Genomic DNA, 22,650 nt, shown 5'->3' with positions numbered 1-22,650 from the left:
ATAAAGGGGCTGAGCGGTGGTGGCACATGCCTTTAGTCCCAGCTCTGGGAAGGCAGAAGCAGGAGGATCTGTGAGTTCTAGGAGGCCTGGTCTACAGAGTGAGTTCCAGGACAGCCTTCAAAGCTACAGAGACACCCTGTCCCCAAAACAAAAACAAAAAACAAAACAAACAAAAAACCAAAACCAAAATGAACTAAATAAATAAATACATAAAAACTGCACTAAAAACAAAAAATAAAAAACAAAAAAATCAAAAAACACTTTGGAATGGATGTGATGTAGATTCCTTGGGGTGCCTGTTTTGTGAGTAAGAGAGTGTTTGCCTCCAAAGTGACAACAGAAGGAAATGTATACTAGTAGCTAAGTCACTGATGAGACAGAGGGAGGTGACTATTAAGTGTTTAGAAGTACTGGGGTTGGGGATTTAGCTCAGTGGTAGAGCCTTGGCCTGGCAAGTACAAAGCCCTGGGTTTGGTCCTCAGCTCCAGGAGAGAAAAAAGAATTTAGGAGTACATAATGTTTCAGCCTTAGCCAGGTGTGGTAGTATATACCTTTATTCCCAGCAATGAGGAGGAAGAAGCAGAGGCTGAGGAAGGTGAATCTCTGTGAGTTCAAGGCCAGGTCAGTCTTCATTATGAGTTCTAAGACAGCCAAAGAAAACTTGTCTTAAAAAATAAAATAAAATGAAAGGTTCAACTCCCCTAAAGGGATATGAACTTAGTAAAAGTAACCAGTAATAAATTGTACTAGCTTTTTCTCTTTCCTACTTTGATTTCAGGAAGCTAGACTCTGTGCTTTGATTTCAATTCTTTAAAAGAAAATGTTAAAATGCTTTTAATATATATATTTATTATGTGTGTGTGTATGTATTTGTGCAAGTGTGCATTTGCCACAGTTTGGGTTTGGAGGTCAGATATCCTCTGAGTCATCTCTCCACCCCCTGAATATTATACCCCTATCCCCAACAGGGTTTTTAAATGTAGCTCTGGTTATCCTGGAATTCACTATGTAGATAAGTGCTGTGGAATAATCTCTTTGTACACTGTGAAGATGGGTTGCTCTCATTGATTTAACAAAGAGATAACTGGCCAATAGCTAGGCAGGGAGACATTAGGTGGGACTTCCTGACAGGAAGAGAGCTACTAGGATGAAGAAGGGCAGAACCACCAGCCAAATGCAGAGGAAGCAGGACATGCATGTATAAGATGAGGTAACAAGCCACAAGCCACATGGCAGCAGATAAATTAATAACAATGGGTTATTTTAATTATAAGAAATAGTCAGAAACAAGCCTAAGTTATCGGCGAGCATTTATAATTAATAATAAGTCTATGCGTGGCTATTTGGGAGCTGGCTGGTGGGACAGATAATTATGTCTACAGACAAGGCTTGACTTGAATTCTCAGAGATCTGCCTGCCTTTGCCTCCTGAGTGCTGGGATTAAAGGCATGTATTAACACACCTGGATCAAACATTACATGTTAAAGTACTAAAGTGTTGTGTATGTTTTTATGATCGAATACTGGCTTTTCAGTGTTCATTACCAGAACCATTCCTACATTTTACCTCAAAAGACAATAAAGTCATTTCTTTCAACCTGCACATTTTAGATGGGAGTAGTGGCTCATGCCTGGAGAATCAGGAGTTTAAGGCCAATCTTGGCTACATAGCAAGTCTGAGACCAGCCTGGACTACATTAGACTATCTCAAACATTCTAAACCTGGTTGGTTCAGTAGGAAAGAACACTCATAACACAACCATGAGGAGGGCCCCAGTTCTAAATTCAGCACCTAGGTGAAGAGCCAGATCAGGATGAGTGTGCCTGTAACCTCAGGGTGCCTGGGGCTTGATGGCTGCTCGCCTAGCTCTAGATTCAACAAGATCTGTCTCATGGGAATAAGGTAAAGTATGATAGGGAAGGATCCCTGCTATTGTTACACCTATAGTATGTTGTGCATCACAAGGAAGGAGAGAGGCAACACTTATGGGTTCCAAGGACTTTAATAAGTCACCACATGAGTGGGTCACTAATAGATCAGGGCTGCATGACAGGGACCCAGGAGCCTTGCTTTTCCTGACAGCCCTGAGCAGGGACAGAAGTGGGATTTATAAGCACAAAATCACAAATATTTGTTGCCAAGTTAAAGTTACAATTTTCACCAATCAGGATTCAGGGATTAGGGACTTTCTTGGTGTGTTCCATCGTGTCAACAGATATTGAATGTAAGCTTTTCAGGCCAACCAATCAGATTCATTTGTTCTTTCTGTTGTTAGGAATAGCTATAATGTTTTAGAGAACTAAGGGTCATAATAGACTATTTCTATTGTTTGAGGAGAAGGTTGGCCATCTGTTGGAAAGTGCCCAGCTCTCCTAGGGCTTGGGAACTTGAACTTTGTTTCACCCTACAGGTAAAATGGAGTCTGAAGTCAAAATGGCAGTACTTAGGACAAGGTTTTTTTTGCTTGCTACCTTCAATATCCTACTCTGACCATCATATGGGCACAGGCATCCTCACACGTGTGTATATACCACATACATGGGAATTCAAGGCCAGTCTTGGTTCAAGGTTGTCCTGACTACATGAGACACCCTGCCTGCCTGCCTTATATGTTTGCTGACATGTGAGTGCATCTGTTCATTATCCTACCACTCCTCCTGACTCACCTCCTCAGTTCTTCACCAGCCCCCCCCAGAAGGCATCCAGAGCTCTTAGAATGTCCAAAAAAGCTAAATGCAAAGACCAGTACATGGATGCATATCATGGCAGATTAGAGAAGCCAACTAGAAGGATGAACTGAAAAAAAAATCGAGTGAGCAAATAAGACAAAAAGACATTGCTTGTCATCATAAATGTCAGAGGACATGTCTATGAGTTGATGAATGGTGGATTTTCCTCCTGAGAAATGTACATAGCCCTTACACACTTTTAAGAGACATACATGTAGAGGGAGGACAAGACCAGGCTGCAGAAACACATAGAGACAGCTGACCTGAACAAGGAGGAGCTAACGGGCCCCCAGACTGATAGCTGGGAATCCAGCATGGGACTGACTCAGACGCCATAAACATGTGTCTCAGCTAGAAGGACTGAGCAGTCTAAGGGACCTCAGACAGTGGTACCAGGATGTATTCCTGGTGCACAAAAGGACCTTGTGGACACATCCCCCATGGAGGGGTACTCCCTTAACCTAGAGACAGGAGAGAAGTCCTAGTCCCTACTCCAAATGACTTGACAGATTTAGATGACCCCTCTTGGATGGCATCACCCTACATGTGGAGTGCTGGGGTGGGGGGATTGGGGAGGGGAGGGTGGTCAGGGTGCATGTGGGGGGGGGAGAGAGGGAAAGAGTTAGGGAAGGAGGGAAGGAGAGGGAACTGGGATCGATATGTAAAAAATAAATAAATTAAATTATATTAAAAAAGAGATATACATGTGTCTTGACTAGGACACAGTTACCATATTTATAAAGAGAAGCAGTGGGAGTTTTAAGTCTGATTGCTTTTCTATTCTTGCCTCTCTCCCTTTTTGTACTGTTGGTGATTTGAACTAGAGATTTTGTATATAGAAAGTACTTCTACACTCAGCTAAATTCCAGCCCCTTAAGACCTATATTTATTTATTTGTTTGTTTGTTTTTCAGACAGGGTTTCTCTATGCAGCCCTGGCTGTCCTGGAACTCACTCTGTAGACCAGGCTGGCCTCCATCTCACAGAGAGCCACCTGCCTCTGCCCAGTCAGTTCTTTTCTTTCATCATGTGGGTCCAAGGGACCAAACTCAGGTCCTCAGTCCTGGCAGCAAATATTTTTATCTGCAGAGTCATCGCGCCAGCCAGCCCCTGACAGATATATTTGAGACAGGGTCTCTAGACCAGACTGGTTTCCTACTCAATGTGTAGCTGAGGGTGTTCTTGGATTTCCATCTCTGCTGCCTCCAGCTCCTGTGTATTGAGATCACAGAAGAACAGGGTATGGTGCCACACCCATTTAATCCTATCACAGAGGTGGGCAAGTCTCTGTGAGTTCAAGGCCAACCTGATCTGCAAAGTGAGTTCCAGGAAATTGAGGGTTGTTACACAGAGAAATCCTATCTCAAAAGACAAACAAACAAACAAGACAAAAACCAAACAAATAAAAATAGAGAGATTACAGATGTGTACCACCACCCAGCTCTTTTAACTGTTTCTGGGGAATGAACCCAAAACTTCATGCACACAGTTCTCTACAAACTGAGATTTTTTTCTTTTTCTTTCTTGTGCTGGGAATTAAATTCAGGCCTGCACATGCTCCATTACTGAACTACACGTCCACGTTAGGCTGATCATTTAAAAAGGTCTGAATGAGCCAGGCTTGGTGGCAGATGTCTTAGTTCATGCACTCAGGAGGCAGAGACAGGAGGATCTCTAAGTTTGAGGCCACCTTGGTCTCCAAAGCAAGTTCCAGTATAAGTATAAAGGTTTGCAACAGACAGCCAGGACTACTACTACAAGAGCAAAACCTGTCTTGAAAAGAAAAAAAAGTTTGAATGTATTACAATCTTAAAAACCTCACTTCTCATCACATTGTGGTAGAAACCAACTTGTCTGCATGCAATTCAAAGCACCACCCAATTTGTTCTGTCTTTCTGATCTGTCCCCTAACATACTCCTACTCCTCTTTGTTTATTTAGTTCTAGCCACATCGGGTACTTTGTGTTCCTAGAGTATGACAATTTGTGTAATAATCACTTCATCCCACCCGTGAGTACACCATGCTCTAGTCATCTACTGTTTTATTTTTCTAAATAACACCTGTCATTACCTGACATTTAGTTTTTTGCCTTTTCCCATGAGAATGTAAACTTTGCTATAGTATGAGTGTTGTCTATTTTGCTCATGGATTTTTCTCAGTTTCCAGAACACCATTCTTTTCTTTTCTTTTTTTTGTTTTCGTTGTTTATTTTGTTTTTGTTTGTTTTTTTTTTTTGAGACAGGGTTTTTCTGTGTAACAGCCCTAGCTATCTTGGAACTAGCTCTGTAGGTAAGGCTGGCCTTGAAATCACAGAGATCCACCTGCCTCTGCCTCCCAAGTGCTGGGATTGAAGGTGTGAGGCCACCACCCCACCACTGCCTGGCTAGGAACAGCATTCTTGTATGTAACATCAGTGTTTAAATATAATATTCAAAGGGTATTTCATTTCATGGGAGACAAACACCTAGGTTCTCAGACTCACAGTCTTTAAATAAAATCTTTTAAATTACATTTTTGTTTATATTTACATCATTTTTTTTGTGCATCTGGGTGTGTATGTGCATAGAGGCATGCCCCAGTGCACACACTGAGGTCAGAGGATAAAAGTTGCTTCTCTTCTTCCACCACTTGGGTTCTGGGGATTGGACTCAGGTTTTCAAGCTTGGCAGCAAGCTCTTTTCTTGCTGAGCTGTTTCAGCCCCTACTGCGATTGAAAATAACAAAAATGCTTTCAGAATGAAGCTGTAGCCACAGCATCTGTCAGGAATTTCAACTGTAGGAAATGGTGAATGACAACGTTCAAAAACAGGCTTGACAGATATAGCAGAATCACAAGCACGTGCTCAATTAGCTGCATGTTCTTGTTACATGCTCACCAATGCATAAACAGATGGTGACCCAGAGCGGGTTGCTCCGATGACTGGGCTGTGGCTGAACCTCAAGGCTTATTATGCCTAGGCAGGTGACACCAGCAGCTCAGGCTGTGATTGCCGAGCCACTCCCCTCGGCTGACTCATGACCAGCTCTCCGGGGAATACTCCGGAGCCTGACAGTCACACTTCGCCTCTGACAGTTTCTGAAAAAGGATCTCTGTGATCGGGGACATTCCGTTGACTAAATGCGTATCTGTGATACTTGTTCATAAATGTTTATGACTGCTTAAATATGTAGATAGACATGAGTAGAGGGAAATGAAATTTGTTCAAATAGAATTTTAGGTGCGAGAATTCCTGTACTAGAACTCTAGGTTGTCAGCAGCAGCCATTGTCACACAGTGCTTGTAACTGGTTAACCCTCGATACTGAGCTCCCGCCTTGTCACCAGGCCAAACATTAATAGTCATATCTCTCTAAAGCTCCAGACTTACTCTACCAGATCACTTTATCAGCATTCTAAGCTATGAGCCATAACCTGCCCTTTACGCACAATCCAGAGACCCCACTTCACAGACTCCTCAGTCACCTCTGTCAGCCACGGCTCACAGGCGAGTCCCTTGGGGGTGGGGGAGGTCTCCTTCTAGGCCCCGCCCCCACGTAAGTTCATGCCCCTGATGCTTTTACCGGGCGCGCCGGAAGCCCCGCCTGGCTGGTTGCTAGGCTCCGGCAGCCGGAAGTCCCGCCTGCCGAGTAGTCGTCCCTGCCACCGCCGCCGCCTCCGTTGTTGTTGTGGTCGCTTCTCCAAAGTCCGCGGCTCAGAGAGCCGGCTCCGTCGCCTCCCGCCGCCATGAAGTGGATGTTTAAGGAGGACCACTCGCTGGGTAAGCGCGGTCGGCCTTGCCGAGCCCCGGGGCGCGGCCCCTCCCCCACCCGCGCCACCCCGCTGGGTCGCCAAGGCCCCGCCAGCCTGGGCACCTCCCACGGACCCAAGCAGCCCTCCACGGACCTTGCTGGGAGTCCGTGAGGGGGGCCGCGGCCAGGGATCCGGGGCGAGGACCCGGGGCGTACGTGCGCAGGTTGCGGGCGGCGAAGGGCGGAAGATGGGGTTCCGGGAACTGGGGGCCGGCTGGCAGGCAGGCGCGACAGTCACCTCGGTGTACATCTTCCCTAGAGCACAGATGCGTGGAATCCGCGAAGATCAGAGCAAAGTACCCCGACCGAGTTCCGGTGAGTGTGTACTCCCTGTGCCCTCACCCCTCTGTCACCCTTAGCGTCTTAGAGCCGTGTCGGGCGAGCGCGCTAGGCCATGCAACAGTTGATAAGTGAAGGTCTCAAAGTGTAGCCAGAGACTGGACAGGCTGGGCTCGGGCGGGCCCACGCCTGGGGCGCAAGAGGGTGGTGCTGTTCAGGGGCATCAGTGCTGAATCTTCCGATCTAGGGCAGCAAGCCGCTCGCAGCCTCTAGGCTCCCTAGCCACTTATGTAAGGAACAGTGTTCTAGGACAGGGCAACAGGTCACTTCCACTTTGGGGAATGGTGGTGGAGGGAGACTGTCACTTGGTCTTGGATAGGGTACCATAGTCTCAGGACATTCATCTTTAATTTTGATGCTTAAACTTCTGGTTTCTTTTCTCCCTGATGCTGTCATCCTTGTTTGAATAATAAATCTGAAATGCCACCGTTTTGTCTTTAATCAATAATAAGTATGATGCTATACTTCTGCCATATTTGGGGAGATGGTTTCTGATATCATTATTGATTTTGTTTGGTTTTCGAGACAAGGTTTCTCTGTGTAGCTTTGTTGACCAGGCTGGCCTCAAATAGAGACCTGCCCACCTCTAACCTCCCAAGCGCTGGGATTAAAGTTGTGCACCACCACCCCTGGCCATTATTGATTTTTGAAACACAGAGTCTTATTATTGTAGCTCTTTGCTTGTAAACAGTTCCTTTGAGGAGAGAATTAGGAGGACAAATGTTAACCAGTTTACAGAGAAGCAACAGGCTAATGAAACCCTTGGTTCTTGGGTGGTGGGGACTGTAGAGCATTTCCATTAGTTCATCTGTTCTTCTTTCCACTGTTGCTTGCCATGCTAACTCTAGTAGTGTGGATATGTTCTGGGGTAGTGGGTTAACAGACTACAGATGAAACTCTGGCCAGATAATCTTTCATCTACCTCCATCAAATGTTAGGAAGGTAGCCAAGCAGTGGTGGCTGGCGCAACTTTAATCCCAGCACTCAGGAGGCAGAGGCAGGCAGATCTCATAGTTGGAAAGTTAAAAAGCTTTGTAGCTGTGGTTTTCTTATAGATGCTGAGATCAAGAGATGAGGGATGCAGTTGACCAAAGGTAACAGATTTTATCAGTTTGGACCCCAGAGTGTGGCTTATTAAGACATAGGTGGATTTACTCATGCTCACACTGCTCATTGGACTTTGAGGTAATCCAGTCACGTGCTTATGTGCACTCATCTGTGCTCCTCCTCCCTCCCTCCCCTTTCTAGTCACAGTGCATGCCAAGTAGCCTCCCGCTCTGACATAGCTTGACTTTTCCCAGGTGATCGTGGAAAAAGTCTCAGGCTCTCAGATTGTTGACATCGACAAAAGGAAGTACCTGGTTCCATCTGACATCACTGTGGCTCAGTTCATGTGGATCATCAGGAAAAGGATCCAGCTTCCTTCTGAGAAGGCAATCTTCCTGTTTGTGGACAAGACAGTCCCACAGTCCAGGTGAGAAGTGTTTACTAGATGGGCCTCTGGCTTAGAAATACATTTGTTGCTTGTTAAACTCAAACCTTGGGAAGTATAAGAGCTTTTAAGAGTTCTGACTGCAGCTCTTTTTTTTTTTTTTTTTTTTGAGACAGCATTTCTCCGTGTAGCCCTGGCAGTCCTAGAACTCATTTTCTAGATCACACTGGTTTCGAACTTAGGGAATTGCCTGTCTCTGCTTCCTCTGGATTAAAAGCATATGGTACCACACCTGGCTCTTATTGAAACTCTTAATTTGTGTATCTGTAGCTTTAGGAAAAAATAGGGCACAGTTATGTATTCATTCTGTTACGGGAATGGAACAGTATCTGGAGTTTATATTATATAGTATGTATGAATATGTGTATGTTCATTTGTGAAAGCCAGAGGTCAGTGCTGGGTAACTCCCTCAATTGCTTCTCTACCCTATTTACTTTTTTAGACTAATGTTTATTTTTTTGTTTACTTTTTAAAGATTGTGTGTGTATGTGCATGCGGATGGCATAGTATGTGTGGAGGTCAGAGGACAACTTTGGAATTTATTTTCACCTTCTACCATTGGTATTGAGGTTGTAAGGCTTGCATGGCTAGTGCTTTTACCTTATTAAGCCCCTAACATCTATTTTGAGGCAGGGTCTCCTACTGAACCTGGAGCTTACTATTCTAAACTCAGGTCTTCATGCTCACACAGAAGCACTTTACTGGGTTATCTCCCCAGTCACCAGATGGGGACTTAAAGGCACTGGTTGAGGCCTCCCAGAAATTGACTAAGATACCCAGTGTTGGCCTCTGGCCTCCACATACACACGTGCACACCCCATACCCTCGATACATTACCTCAGAAGTTCTTTAAAACAGTTCAGAACTTTCTTGGGCTTAAACCATAGGTAGAACTGAGGCCTGCAGTGAGGTTTTCACCTAATAACTCACATAAACTGGTCCCATTTTTCTCTACCAGGAACCTGTAGGTCCCAAAGAGGCTTGCTTGTCTTTAGCTCATCACTCTGTTCAGTTACCTCTCAACAAGTTAGCTCTTTGATCTTCTGAAAGTCAGTATCTACCTGATCCACAAGTTTGATAAAATGACTTATTGTCAATACCGATGGTTCTGATGATCTTGTCATCCTTGGGTCCAGACCCTCTTACCGTAGCCTTCCTTCACAGGCTTTTGGGTAGTATGTTGTGCACTTTGCCAAGGGATGAAGCCAGCCTGGCTATTTGTGGGGTCACTCTTGGCTCTCCTTCAGGTAATAGAGGAGATGAATCTTCCTTTATAACGTTCAGAACTTGTTACAGCAGCTTGCTGGTTCTGTTTTCTCCTTCCTGGAGATGGCTTACTGAGAGGAAGTAGACGAGGAACAATGGCACTGGGTTTAATTTCCTTAATGCTGGTCCTCTGACATAGTAGTCAGTGGTGGTGATCCAGTTCAGGGCCTTAATGTTAGACAAGTGTTTTACTAAGTCATGCCCTCAGTCCCTGATATTTAATGTCTGAAGATATTAAAATTTCTCTAATGGCTCCACAGTATATAGTAGTTGAAAATAGCTTATAGGTCTTATCACCCATTTCCTATTGTCCCTGAAGTATAGAATGAGTCAGAAGTTAGAAGTACTTCTCAGGGCAGCAGAGGCTGCTTCAAAGCCATTTTCTCTCCAAGTACTTTCTGGAAAAACAAAAACATCTTCATTTCTAGTTTGGTAAGACTCTACCCTGAGGCAGATTATATTTGACCAAAGTCAGGATTTTAGAACTGAGTGACCAGAAATCAAATTCTGACTTACAGAGCGATCTACCTGCCTCTGCCTCCCAAGTGGTGGGATTAAAGGTGTGCATCACTACTGCCTAGCCAAATTCTGACTCTTGAGGATGAAGAGAACATCAAGGCCCTTAGCGATTAAGGTTCAGTTAATGACTTCTTGCTCTACACTTGATGCAAGCCAATCTGTATTCATTTGGGAGTTTTATTAAAAATTTATTTGTTGACAGGCAGTGGTGGCATAGCCAGGTAGATCTTAGTTCAAGGCCAGCCTGGTCTACAAAGTGAGTTTCAAGTTAGCCAGCGCTATGTAGAAAGACCCCATCTAAATAAACAAAAGGATTTAGAGCTTAGCAGTGGTGGCACATACCTCTCAGCACTCTTGAAGCAGAGACTGGTTGATCTCTGTGAGTTCAAGGCTAGCCTGGTCTATACAGTGAGTTCCAAGATAGCCAGAGCTATATAGAGAGACCCTGTCTCATAAGACCAAAAACAAAACAAAACAAAACTAAACAAAATCCTAACATATTTGTTAGTCAGATTTGAGATGATATATTTTTTATTTTCAAGACAGGGTTTTTCTCTGTACTGTTTTGGAGGCTTTCCTGGAATTTAGCTCTGTAAACCAGGCTGGCCTCAAACTCACAGAGATCCACCTTGCCTCTGCCTGAGTGCTGGGATTAACGGCATGTGCCACCAACACCCAGCTTGACACACACACTTAATTCCAGTGATTGACTGGAGGAATCCATCTGGGGGAATACAGTGAGACCCTGTCTCCAACAAAAATCAAAACCCAAACCCAAATTTGTTTATAAACAAAAGAGAATGTGACATTAGATTCATGCAGAGCTGGTGGTGACTGAGCTTCACTAGCTCCTCAAAGTCAGTGTAGCAGCCTCTTTTCACCTTTTTCCAGGTTCCTGCATGGAACCTGGAGCCTCCTTTAACCTTCATCCAGTGCTTGCAGTTTGCAGAGTGGCTGGGGAAATGAACACAGAGAATGAATCCAGGCTTTCTCTGTTTTGTAACTGACTGTTGCCTCAGGCTGAACAGAGTACATTGCTTATGTGTGGATCTGAATGCAGGTGATAAACATGAAGAACAGCATAGTTAGTACTACATACAGATGCTGGGTAGACACAGAGGCATTAGTACTACATACAGATGCTGAGTAGACACAGAGGCATTAGTACTACATACAGATGCTGAGTAGACACAAAGGCATTAGTACTACATACAGATGCTGAGTAGACACAGAGGCATTAGTACTACATACAGATGCTGAGTAGACACAGAGGCATTAGTACTACATACAGATGCTGAGTAGACACAGAGGCATTAGTACTACATACAGATGCTGAGTAGACACAAAGGCATTAGTACTACATACAGATGCTGAGTAGACACAGAGGCATTAGTACTACATACAGATGCTGAGTAGACACAGAGGCCATCCCTCAGAGTTTTATTTCCTACTTTAAAGTTCCCTCTTCTTGAGAGAGAGAGAGAGAGAGAGAGAGAGAGAGAGAGAGAGAGAGAGAGAGAGAGAACAAAAAAAAGGTGATAGGATCTGGATTTCAGGTGCCTTTTCTTTTTCTTTCCTGTTTGTTTGTTTGTTTGTTTTTTGAGACAGGGTCTCTCTGCATAGCTCTTGCTGTCCAAGAACTCACCATGTAGGCCAGTCTGGCTTTGTATTCAGAAATCTGCCTGTCTTTGCCTCCCAAGTGCTGAAATCAGAGGTGTGTGCCACCACATCAGGCCTCAGCTGCATTTTTCTTGTAGCATTAGAAAGTTGAATTCTCTGCCTAAGGGCTTACATCAAGAATCTAGCTCAACACAGAAGAACTATCCCTTGGTGCAGATAGAACTGAGAAAGACATTAGTATAAAGATTTCCAGTCATGATAGTAGAGGGGAACCCATGTCTGACAATGTGCTTTGTTTAGAGCTCAGACAAGAATGTTCTTAATTCCCTGTATAAAATAAATACAGACTAGCCCTTGGTGGCACACGCCTTTAATTCCAGCACTCAGAAGGCATAGGGAGAACTATAAATTCAATTCCAGCCTAGTCTTCAGAGTGAGTTCCAAGGGAGCCAGGGCTACACACAGAAACCTTGTCTTGAAAAACAAAATGGAAAAGAAAAATTTATTATTGTATAAGTATCTCCAACATGTTGACATTTGGCTTGGAAAAACCAGTGCTGCTGAAGATGGTGTTGGGTGTTTGGTTGCTTCTAAGTCTGAACAATGTCTTAAAGGATGATGAGACAGATATTTTAGGGTCCATATTTTGTTGAGAAGTGTGCTTAAACATAACAATTTTGATCATTTCTGGGTAAATACTTCTTTCAGAAATGGCTATTGGTCTGGAGAAGATAGCTCAGCAGGTAAAGATGCTTGCCACCAAGCTTGATGGCCTGAGTTTGATCTCTTGAACCCACATACTGGAAGGAGAGAACTGAATCATACGGTTGTCTGACCCTTTTCTTGAAAAGATGTCTTTTAGGAAAGGCAGAAGATTTGTGCAAGAGGAACTTCTAATAGGAAGGAATAGTCAGCTCTGTGTATTTTGGTTTGGGTCCATTAGACTTGCACTTGACAACCAGTGCCTTTCAGGCTCCTCAGTGGTGGGGGTGGTGGTCATTGACTCCTACCTCACCCCACTGTCCTGTTCTGCTCAGAGACAGGGAAGCACATGAGCTGTACAGCAGATGGCTGGCCAGGTGTTCATCACTCCAGCCCAGTTATGACACAGTGCCTCCATGCCCTGCCTTTGGTTGAAAGTTGAAGGTAATTGCACTGGGGTTGTATGCCCACACGAGCCCTAGCTCAGCCTCCCCCAATCCACAGGGCTATTGAGAAGGAAAAATGAATGTTTACCTTTGGTTATTATAGCTAATTCTGGGCCTGGTTCTTACTAGGACTTGGCTTTACTGTTGGTCAGTTCCTCCACAGGAGAAATGACTTGGCCTGGATTTCTGACCCCATGGGAGCAGTCCAGGGAATAACTGATTCATTTTACTTTGCACTTGAGAGCTTCATCTCAGCTTAGATCATTATTTTCCTTTTCTTTACTAGTCAGAACCAAGAGTTTAGAAGGTGACAGTGCTCCTATATCCAGGGCAGAATGCTTTCATGTGGTACCGGATGCTACAGCATTAGAATGCAGAGCTTTGGGTGTGTTCTACAGACACCCCTACTAGTTTAGGTAGGAAGGAAGCCTTGGAGTTGTGGTCTAACTTGATCTAACTGTCTCAAAGGCTTGATCAGTTTGCCTGTCAAGATATTCGATAGCTGGCTCTGTGCTTTAGGACTCCTGGCCACTCTGACAGGGCCTGCTCAGTGCAGGTGTTCAGGCCTTGATTCTGAGAGGGAAACACATCCATCCAGAGGTTTTATAGAACCTGTCCTAAACTAACATACACCTTCCTCAGTACAACCTCTCCTGCATAGGGTCTGTTTTGTCTGCCTGTGCTTCCTTTGAGTAAACTTTCAACAGACCATTTGTTAGTACTTGTATGAGAAGCACTGTTCCAATGAAGGTCCTTGTCAAAGGTACAAAGATCTAATGCTAGCTCATTGGGACAGCCTGCCTCCCTACTTGGAGGCAGTACAGGGTAGTGATAAGAATGTTTTCCTGTTTTGTGGATACATTATTATCTCTCTGTGTATTAGATTTTACTCCTTTGCATTATGGGTTATAGTACTGACAAGATTGCTGTGAAGATAAAAAGTAGTGACTGTGTACAGTACTTAGAATAGAGCTTAGAGTGTTAGGATAGATAAGATTTTTATTGTCAGCCTCTATACTATAGCTGCTTGGGCACTGTTAAATCGATGGACACAATGTTTTCTTAAAAGACAGAGGAACTGAGAGGCTGGAGAGATGGCTCAGTGCTGCTGAAGAGCAGCTTCTCTTGCAGAGGACGCAGAGTTGGTTTCTAGCATCCATATAGCAGCTCACTACTGTGTAGAACTTCCGTTCCAAGGGGTCCTCTGGCATCATCAGGCATTCACATGCACACACAGATACACATTTTAAAAAAGCAAAGAGAAACAGTGGAACCCAAACAGAGAAAGGAACACAAGCCACAGGATTATGGCCTCTGCCCTGTTAGAGGTCAGGACTGAGTCTCAGGCCACTCTTGGTTCACTGTGGGCAGCTTGTGGAGTCAGCCGCAGACCCTGGGAGTGGTTCATGACGCTCTTTGGGTATTTGTAGTTCAGCAGTGGGATTAGAGAAGGTTTCTTCAAGGGCACTGACACTGGACCAGGTAGGGTAGGCTTGTGTACTATTGTACTTTTTTCCTGTTAGCTTCTTTCACAGAAGTCACAGAGGAAAGTGGAGTTTCTGTAGGCATTCCCAGCCAGCAGTGTTAAGAATTTCTGGAGGTTCAGCTATATATTTGAGTTCTGCTAACCTGCTGGCTTTTCACTCATTTTTGACTCATTACTTTACTTTATAATCAGATTAAAACTCTTGTCACCCCCAAAAAACGAGTCTTCAGCCATCTCTCCAGCCAATCCAGAGTCATTTCCCAAATTCCAAATTGAGAGCCTCACATGGAGAGCTGTTGTGATTGCAGAAGATGACATGCTTCTTATTCATGCTCATCCCCCACATTATTACTTAATCTGCCTCCACAGCATTCCACATGAAACATGCGAATGGGGCGGGAAGTGAAATAGGAAAGCAATATCTCCCCTTTTATGTGTGGCCTGTGTCCCATGTTTACATACTGGTCTCAGTCATACAAAAGCAGCAAAGCTGGGGAGGAACCATCTCTACACAAAGTTGAGGTCCTTGATTGGCTATATATTTATTTGTTTTTGAGACAAGGTAATATGTAGCCAGGCTGGCCTAGAATTCAATATGTAGCTAAAGTTGACCTTGAATTTGTGATCATCCTGTCAGTGCTGGGATTACAGGTTTGAGCCACTGTATCTAGGCTTTATGTGTTGTGGAAAGTTGAACCCACCCTGTAGGTATGCTGTACAAGCACTATACCAGCTGAGCTACACCCCTGCTATGTCCATGTTTAAACAACAGTTGTGACCAGGATTTGTTCTTGGATCAGCATCTTACCACTGGCTCTGGTTGGCCCACCACTTGTGGTCATACTTCATCAGTGTGGTCATGTGGCCAGAGCTTACATGAGGTTGCAGTAGGTGTTACTACTCTCATTGAGACAACTCAGTTTTCTGGCACAAAAAAAGATTTAGTTCTCCACTGCAGTCTGTTTCACAGCATAGGGAAATCTGATTTTCGCACCTACATGTTTAGTTTAAGGAATCTTATTTTTGGAGACTCTTTGGAAGCTTGAGCAATCTTTTATTGTATTTTATTTATTCTTTTGCAAAAGTGAGGATCCAACCCAGGGCTTCACTTCTGCTGGGAAAGCACTGTACCTCTGAAGTACATCCCTGACCTAGGGGAGGTTTCTTTGGATCCCAGATACAGTGGAACTTTGGGCATTGTACAGAAAGGTTTCTGATCATACTGTATAGATCTCTGAGGTCTTAGATGGTGTCCTGGGAGTGTCTATAGTAAGTATCCACCTGTACCAAGTCTAAATTATAAACATCCAAATAAATACCCAGAGGAGGAGGACTCAGCACCTTCTTGCAGGGGTCTTTCATGGGTTGGTCCTTTCTCTCTTTGTTTTGCTTACTTATGTTGCCCATCATTCTTATCATTTAAGTCATCAGATGCCTTTGCAAGGGGCTGTCTTCTTGTAAGGCTTGAGAAGAGTGAGTATGGGGATGTTAGGCATGTGCTCACCACTGTACTTGGCTCCTGATTTGATGAAATCCTCTCCCCATTTTTTTGTGGTGCTGGAGATTGAACCCAGGGCCCGAGCTTGCTGTAAGGGCTGTCCTACTGAGCCTCCCCTCAGCCCCACCTTCATTTTTTCATTCTCTGTGTTCTTTCAGTAGAACAGATTGCAGGTCACAGCAGGTACTTGAATTATTTTTACCTCCCAACCACCAATCATAAAGCTCCTCATCCTTAGGCCTTATTTTTCCACTTGATACCTGGACTCAGTTTTCAATGATTTTTTTTTTGTTGTTGTTGTTTCTTTTTTCTCTTTCAAGCCTAACTATGGGACAGCTTTACGAGAAGGAAAAAGATGAAGATGGATTCTTGTATGTGGCCTACAGTGGAGAGAACACTTTTGGCTTCTGAGGACCATTGCTGGGCTAGGTGCACCGTTCCTGCTTGTGTATCTTGTAAATAACTGGCTGTTTTCAGTTACTCTACCAGAGCCTCACATAGACCTACTAGTGCATTTGTAACTGGATTTATTTCTTAATATATTGGAAGGGTTTATGTCCTTAGATTAGTAAATTATACAGAGTTTTATTTTCAGTTTTCTTTTTGTGCACTGTCCTCATGGCTATATGCTCCAGGGAACCTGTCCTTTGGGAATCATATTTAATGAAGATATTTCCATAATGAAGGGAGGTAGGTGTGGCTTTGAAGTGAAAAGGAGGGATGATGCATTATTCTGGATTATGTTCCAAGTGTTAGATGGCTAAGTATTAAAGGCATCCAAATTAAATCCTTAGCAGTCAGAACACACTTGCTTCACTAGATTTTGCCAACTGCAAATCATGTTGGACTGAGCTAATCTGTTCTTCTTTCTGAGACTATTAAGGTAAATAATTAACAATAAAATTTCCTCTTCTAAAGGCATTATAGTGTGACCATGTCCTTTGTTCACCTTCTTTGGGGTGAGTCAGAAATGGGTCCTGTTTGTCAGGCCTGGAGAAAGGCTTATGGGCCATGTCAGTGTAGCCTAGGATGGGAAGTGGTGGCTGGTATCATAAAAAGGGATTACTTTTTTCAGTGGATAATATAATCACAGTGTTCAGGTACTGGGACTATAGAAAGGTATATATGGCAAAGTCTGTCTACCACTGTTTTCTTGTCTATACTGCTTGTAAGAAATTTACTTATATGGACTTCTTTTCAGTATTCTAGTAGCATCATTAAGTATGAATATATACATATGCATTTTAAAAAAGATTTATTATTTATTGGTGTTTTGCCTGCATATATGTCTGTGTGAGAGTGTGTCAGATCCCCTGGTGGAGTTACAGACAGTTGTGAGCTGCCATGTGGGTGCTGAGACCTGAACCCGGGTCCTCTAGAAAAGCAGTCAATACTCTTAACCACAGAGCCATCTTTCTAGCACCAGGAATACATTTTTTGTTTACATAAAATAAACTATATTTATACATTGCATTTTTCATTTTTGGACAGGGCTTAGTTTTACAGTTATAAACCTGACATACATACATCTTTTAAAGGTTGTGCTCTTTTGTTTGAGACAGGGTCTCTCTGACTGCCCTGGAGCTCTCTATGGGACCAGGCTGACCTCTGCCTCCCGAGTGCTGGGGTTAAAGGCATGTGCCACCACCACTTGGCTTGTACCTGTGGCCAGAGAGGGTATCAGATCCCTTAGAACTGGTGTTACAAATGGTTGTGAGCTGCCATGTGGGTGCTGGGAGTCCTATGGAGGCAGAGCTCTTAGCTGCTGAGCCATCTTTCTAGCTTTTCCTTTTTGTTTTTGATGTCTCACTTTGTTGCCTTGGATGGCCTGGAACCAAAATGTTCAAATTGCCTCTGCCTCTAAGTGTAAAGGCATGTGCCATCACACCTGCCAAGATTTTTTTGTTTTACCTTCCCCAGAATATATAAGCAGGCAGGCACAAATAATGAGTTTCTCAATTGGAATTGGAAGAAACATTCTTGTCATATGTAACTTGTAGGTTTTCCCCAAACTTGGCCAAATAAATGTCTTTGCTGCTAGTTTCAAGCTAAAAGCAAGTAGAAACTGGCCTTGGAGCAATGGACAGGAAACTAGCAAGCTCATTGTTACGGAGGAGTCTTGTTTGTGGTTGTATGCACTTACCTGAGACTGGCCTAAGCAATGGAAAGATGTTTTATTGTTTGAGCTAGCCTAGGATGCTTCACTGGTTGTAGGCATTACATGCTAACAACCTCATTTCTTGGTTTTCCTGTGTGTTGGTTTCATTCTCAGGCAGATCCTTTGCTTGTGATGGCATGTGATCTACCTGCTTCTACCTACCTCCCTGGGCTAAAAGTGTTGGCATTAAAAGTGTTTACCACTACTGCCCTGAAAACACTTCTAGTACAAACAAAAAGACTGGGTATGGTGACATACACCTTTAATCCTGGAGCCAAAGACAGGCAGATCCCTGAGTTCAAGGGTAGCCAGGTCTACAGATCTATAGTCCTAGGCCAGCCAAAGCTACATAGAGGAACCGTATCTGGGGGAGTGGGAATCCTTGGAGGAGTTAGAGCTAGGCACAGGTGCAGGTTCTTGGGAGACTGAGGTAGAAGTATCACTGAGGCCAAGTGGAAGCAACAGACCACTTCTCAAAACGGAAGTCCCTTGAAGAACTCTGACCTTGGGCCACAAACAACTCTGCCAGGGCTGGTCGGCAGGGATGATGAGTCCATTGGAACAGAACAGGACAAATAGAAAGGAGAGAAGAGGTAGCTTCCCAAATGCCTTTTGATCTATTTCTGTTTGTTACCACAAACCCACAAATACACCTGAGAAGAAATAGCAAGAAAAATCTCAAGGCAAGTCACTGAAGCTGACTGTAGGGTTTTTTGAAGGCAGTCTCATATCCCAGGTTCACCTCCAACCTTGAATTCTGATCTTCCTGTCCCTCCTGAGTGCTGGGATTTCAAGTACCACCATCACACCTGGTTTTGTGACTTGCTGGGGATGGAACCCTGGGCTTGCACATTAGGCAAGCACTCTTCGAAGTCAGTGACATCCCTAACTCTATGTTCTTAAGTAGCTCATGGATAGCATTTATGGAACACTTAGTGGATACCAGATGATTTACACACATTACCACAGTTTTCCCAAAAGGCCTGTAAGGTAAGTAGTATAGTTTTCATAGTAATATCGCTGCAGGTGACAGAACTGAGGCACCAAATGAGATTTAGGAAGAATGTTTGTTTTTATTTACAATGTGCCCAGGAGGATTTGGCCTTGTCTTGATTACCAAACATCCCCACCTGTGCAGTAGTGACCTTCTGCTTAGCTATGTGGACAGTACAAGTCATACTGTGCTGGACAGAGCACGATATGAGTGATTACCCCATCCTGTCTGAGCTTACAAGCAAGGTAGTCAGTGCTGTGGCAGGAGTGGGCTGGAAAGGAGGGTGTACTATTCTTGCAGAGGACCCAAGCTTGGTTCCTGGCATGTGTCAGATGTCTCACAGCTGTCTAACTGCAGCTTCTCACGCCTGTGGACTCAAGTCTGCTGCACTTACATGCACATACATATACACATAACTATAAGTAAAACATGAATGTTTAAAGAAAGTGAAACAACAATATCAGCTTCAAAACCCACCATTGGAGTTGGAGAAGTACCTCAGTGGTTAAGAGCAAACACTGCTCTGAGAGGGTCCAGATTTGTTCCCAGTACCCACATAGGGCATCTCACAAGTGCTCTTAACTATCTCCAGGGAACCACAACAAACTCCCCCAATACATATTAAAAAATAAAATCTTTACTGGGAGGAGCGATGGTTCAGCAGTTACGAACACTAGCTGCTTTTGCTGAGGACCTGGGCTTGGTTCCCAGCACCCACATGTGGCTCTTTTCAGAGATTCCAGATCCCCTTCTGGCCACTGCACATAGACATTGTGCACAGACATAGGGCTGGAGAGATGGCTCAGCAGTTAAGAACACCAGCTACTCTTCCTGAGAACTCTGGTTCAATTCCCAGCACCCACATGGCAGCTCACAACTGTCTGTACCACCTATTTCAGGGGATCTGACACCCAGGCAAAACACCTGTGTATGTAAACTAAAAATAAATACTTAAAAAAAATCCATATGCACAAAATTTTAAACTATCGGGGCTGTATCTCGTGCCTAGGGCCTGTAATAATTCCAGGAAAAATGTGTGTGTGTGTGTGTGTGTGTGTGTGAGCGCACACAAGGGTGGGGGTGGGGGGCAAAGTTGAGGTGGGAAAGATCAAGAAACATTACATGTGTTAAAAAAACAAACAAACAAACAAAAAAACCCAAAAAATACAGAAACCCAGAACCTGCTGTCACCAAACTGATGCCAGTACAAAAAGGACAAATACCTAATAACAAAAAAGATGATGATAAATTGATACATGAACGGCTTCATTCCAGTGCAGAGCTTGCTTCAGCAGCCCATTCCAAAACATTAGAAAAACAGCTCAGCATGGCAGTCAATGCAAAGAAGCCTGGGAATCATTCCTAATTTCATACAGTAAATACAAAAATAAATAAGACATAGATGAAGAGCAAACCCTAGTTGTATGCAGACCACATCGTTAAGAGGAGAAAAACCTGTTAGATAGGGATAAATTTAACACAGACTCACTTCAGAGACCTTCAGGGAGAAAAAGAAAAAACTGTTGTCAGAGGTAAAGGCAGACCTAGACTTAAGGATGAGGAAGTACACATCTGAGTATGTACATGATCCTAGATCAGGAGTCATTAATACCATTTCAATAAAAAATTCCAAGTATAACAAGGAATGTAAGGAAAAGAAGCTGGAGAGACCAGGTTCAGTAGACACATCATGACAGTATCCTTAGCAACAGTAATCAAGAGTATTGCAATCAAGTAACTCAGGCTGAGGCAGGAGTTTGAATTTGAGGCTAGTCTGGGCATTTGAGAATAAAACAAAACAAACCCAAATGGAGTGGTGTGATCCAGAACAGAATACATGTTTACATGTAGACAGCACATTTACAATATTTACAATAGACAGCACAGAAGCTGGATGTACATGACTGAAAATCTAGTCTCCTGCATCACCTTTGGTACCATGACTTGTGTGCTTTGATGTTGCTTGCCTGTGTGCATGCATGGACACATGTGTGGGTATGTGTGCATGTGCTTATGGAAGCCAGGGGTGGACTTTGGGTATTGTTTCTCAGATGCTATCCAGGCTTGGCTTGGCCAGGGGCCCCAGGGCCCTCCTCACTACTGCAGTTACTGGTGTGTACAATCATACTGAGGGTTACTATGCTTGGCTTTTTTATGTGGGTTCTGGAGGTTGCACTCAGGTCTTTGTGCTATGTGGCAAGCATTCTGTGGGTTGGGCTATAAACCTCAACACTTACAAATTTTGTTTCATTGGGTTAAATAAGGCCATTTTATTATGCAAGTGTGTATAAAGTACTTTGAGCGTATCTTCTCCCAGTCCCTGCTAACCTCTCCCTTTAGTCTCTGTTCTCCTAGGCAGTGTTGTTTCTACTTTGTCTTCTGCACATATGTATGTGATCTTATAGAGAAAATAATTTATTGTGATTATTTCCGGTTGTATCCATCACCTTGCAAATGACATAACTTTTTTATGACTGAAAAAATGAACACAGGTTGGTTTCATAACTCTGCTGTTGTGAATACTGTAATAAAGATGTACAAGTACCTCTGTTGTGTTGACTTGGAGTCTTTCTCAGTGAGCTTGTCAGTTCCCTCAAGCCACCATTGTCTTTGTCTTTCAATTGCTGCTGTACCTGCCCCCCCCCCCAGTCATGGCTTCCTGGCTATCGTCCCTGCCCTGTAGTCCATATCTTTATTACAGAGGACAATGAGATCCCTAGATGTAATTTCTACCCCATGACCTTTCCCCAAGTCTCCAAAGCGCTGAGTTGCCAGGGTAAAACCATTCTCCCTTTGTGGAACATCCTTCTCACTGATCTGAATGAATGGTCAGCATCCTCCCAAATTCTCCTAGGCTCTGCCAGTCCGGCCATGTTGTCCTCATCTCTATCCTTATATATGATGCCATCTACCTCAAATGCCCCACCCCACCCCCCCTCACTCCTGTTTGTGCCTCTTGCTAACCTGCATTCCCTCCCTGAACTCAGTACTCCCAAGGTTACTGTGTCCTCTGTCTGGCTTCCATCACAGTCACCTCCCCACTGTGCTGTTCCTCTGCCGAGTCCCTTGTAGTTTTTCCTAGAGTTAAGGGGCATCATGAAGAGAGTCTTGTACCTCAGATGCAGAGCTCTCCTCACATCCCTTTCTCTCCTGCTCCCCCTCCCTCCCCTTGTGAAGATTTCTTTCCAGCAGCATTTGGAAAAAGCCAATAGAAATGTCCCTATTCTCAAAAGACTGCATTGGACTGGATTGTAGAAAGATTTAAAAAGTGCAGCCAATTCTCCTTCACATCTTTATTGTGCTGGGAGTAAGAAGCCAGCCAACAAAACAAAACAAAACAGAAATCCCTGTGGGTGGCATGGAGGCAAAGCCACTGAATTGAGTAGGAGCCGACATTGGCCTGTGATTGGCAGTTTCGCTCCTCCTCCCTGGGTCTGGAGGAAGCAGATGTGGGCCAAGCAGACTGCCAGCACATATGTCCCTGCCCCCACAACCATATTCCTCCAGGAAGCTTCCACTGAGGGCAGGCTTTCAGGTTTGTTGGGGAAAGCTCTGCAAGTTTAGAGAGCAGATTGGATACAGTTGCTTCTGAGTTGAAGAGCAGACCCAGACT

The 22,650-nt window shown here is 44.0% G+C and overlaps 1 protein-coding gene across 1 annotated transcript; it reads left to right on the top strand.

Annotated features, from left to right (window-relative positions):
• Positions 1-6,317: 6,317 nt before the first annotated feature.
• On the top strand, positions 6,318-16,806 carry LOC127214240 (gamma-aminobutyric acid receptor-associated protein-like 2). The gene is made up of 4 exons (XM_051174640.1): positions 6,318-6,486; positions 6,777-6,832; positions 8,158-8,330; positions 16,206-16,806. The coding sequence occupies exons 1-4, from the start codon at positions 6,453-6,455 to the stop codon at positions 16,294-16,296; spliced, it is 354 nt and encodes a 117-aa protein (XP_051030597.1). The 5' UTR covers positions 6,318-6,452; the 3' UTR covers positions 16,297-16,806.
• Positions 16,807-22,650: the final 5,844 nt, after the last annotated feature.

Source organism: Phodopus roborovskii, unplaced genomic scaffold (genome assembly GCF_943737965.1).
Source record: "Phodopus roborovskii unplaced genomic scaffold, PHOROB, whole genome shotgun sequence".
Lineage (NCBI taxonomy): Eukaryota > Metazoa > Chordata > Mammalia > Rodentia > Cricetidae > Phodopus > Phodopus roborovskii.
Note: the sequence above shows the minus strand (reverse complement) of the source record. Positions and strands in the feature narration are given on the sequence as shown.

What these genes read in the sequence shown, in the direction of transcription:
- LOC127214240 (XM_051174640.1), top strand. Translation starts at nt 6,453, where the DNA reads ATGAAGTGGATGTTTAAGGAGGACCACTCGCTGG. An exon ending in TAAGGAGGACCACTCGCTGG is followed by an intron (nt 6,487 to 6,776) that starts GTAAGCGCGGTC and finishes CATCTTCCCTAG; the next exon opens with AGCACAGATGCGTGGAATCC. An exon ending in AGTACCCCGACCGAGTTCCG is followed by an intron (nt 6,833 to 8,157) that starts GTGAGTGTGTAC and finishes GACTTTTCCCAG; the next exon opens with GTGATCGTGGAAAAAGTCTC.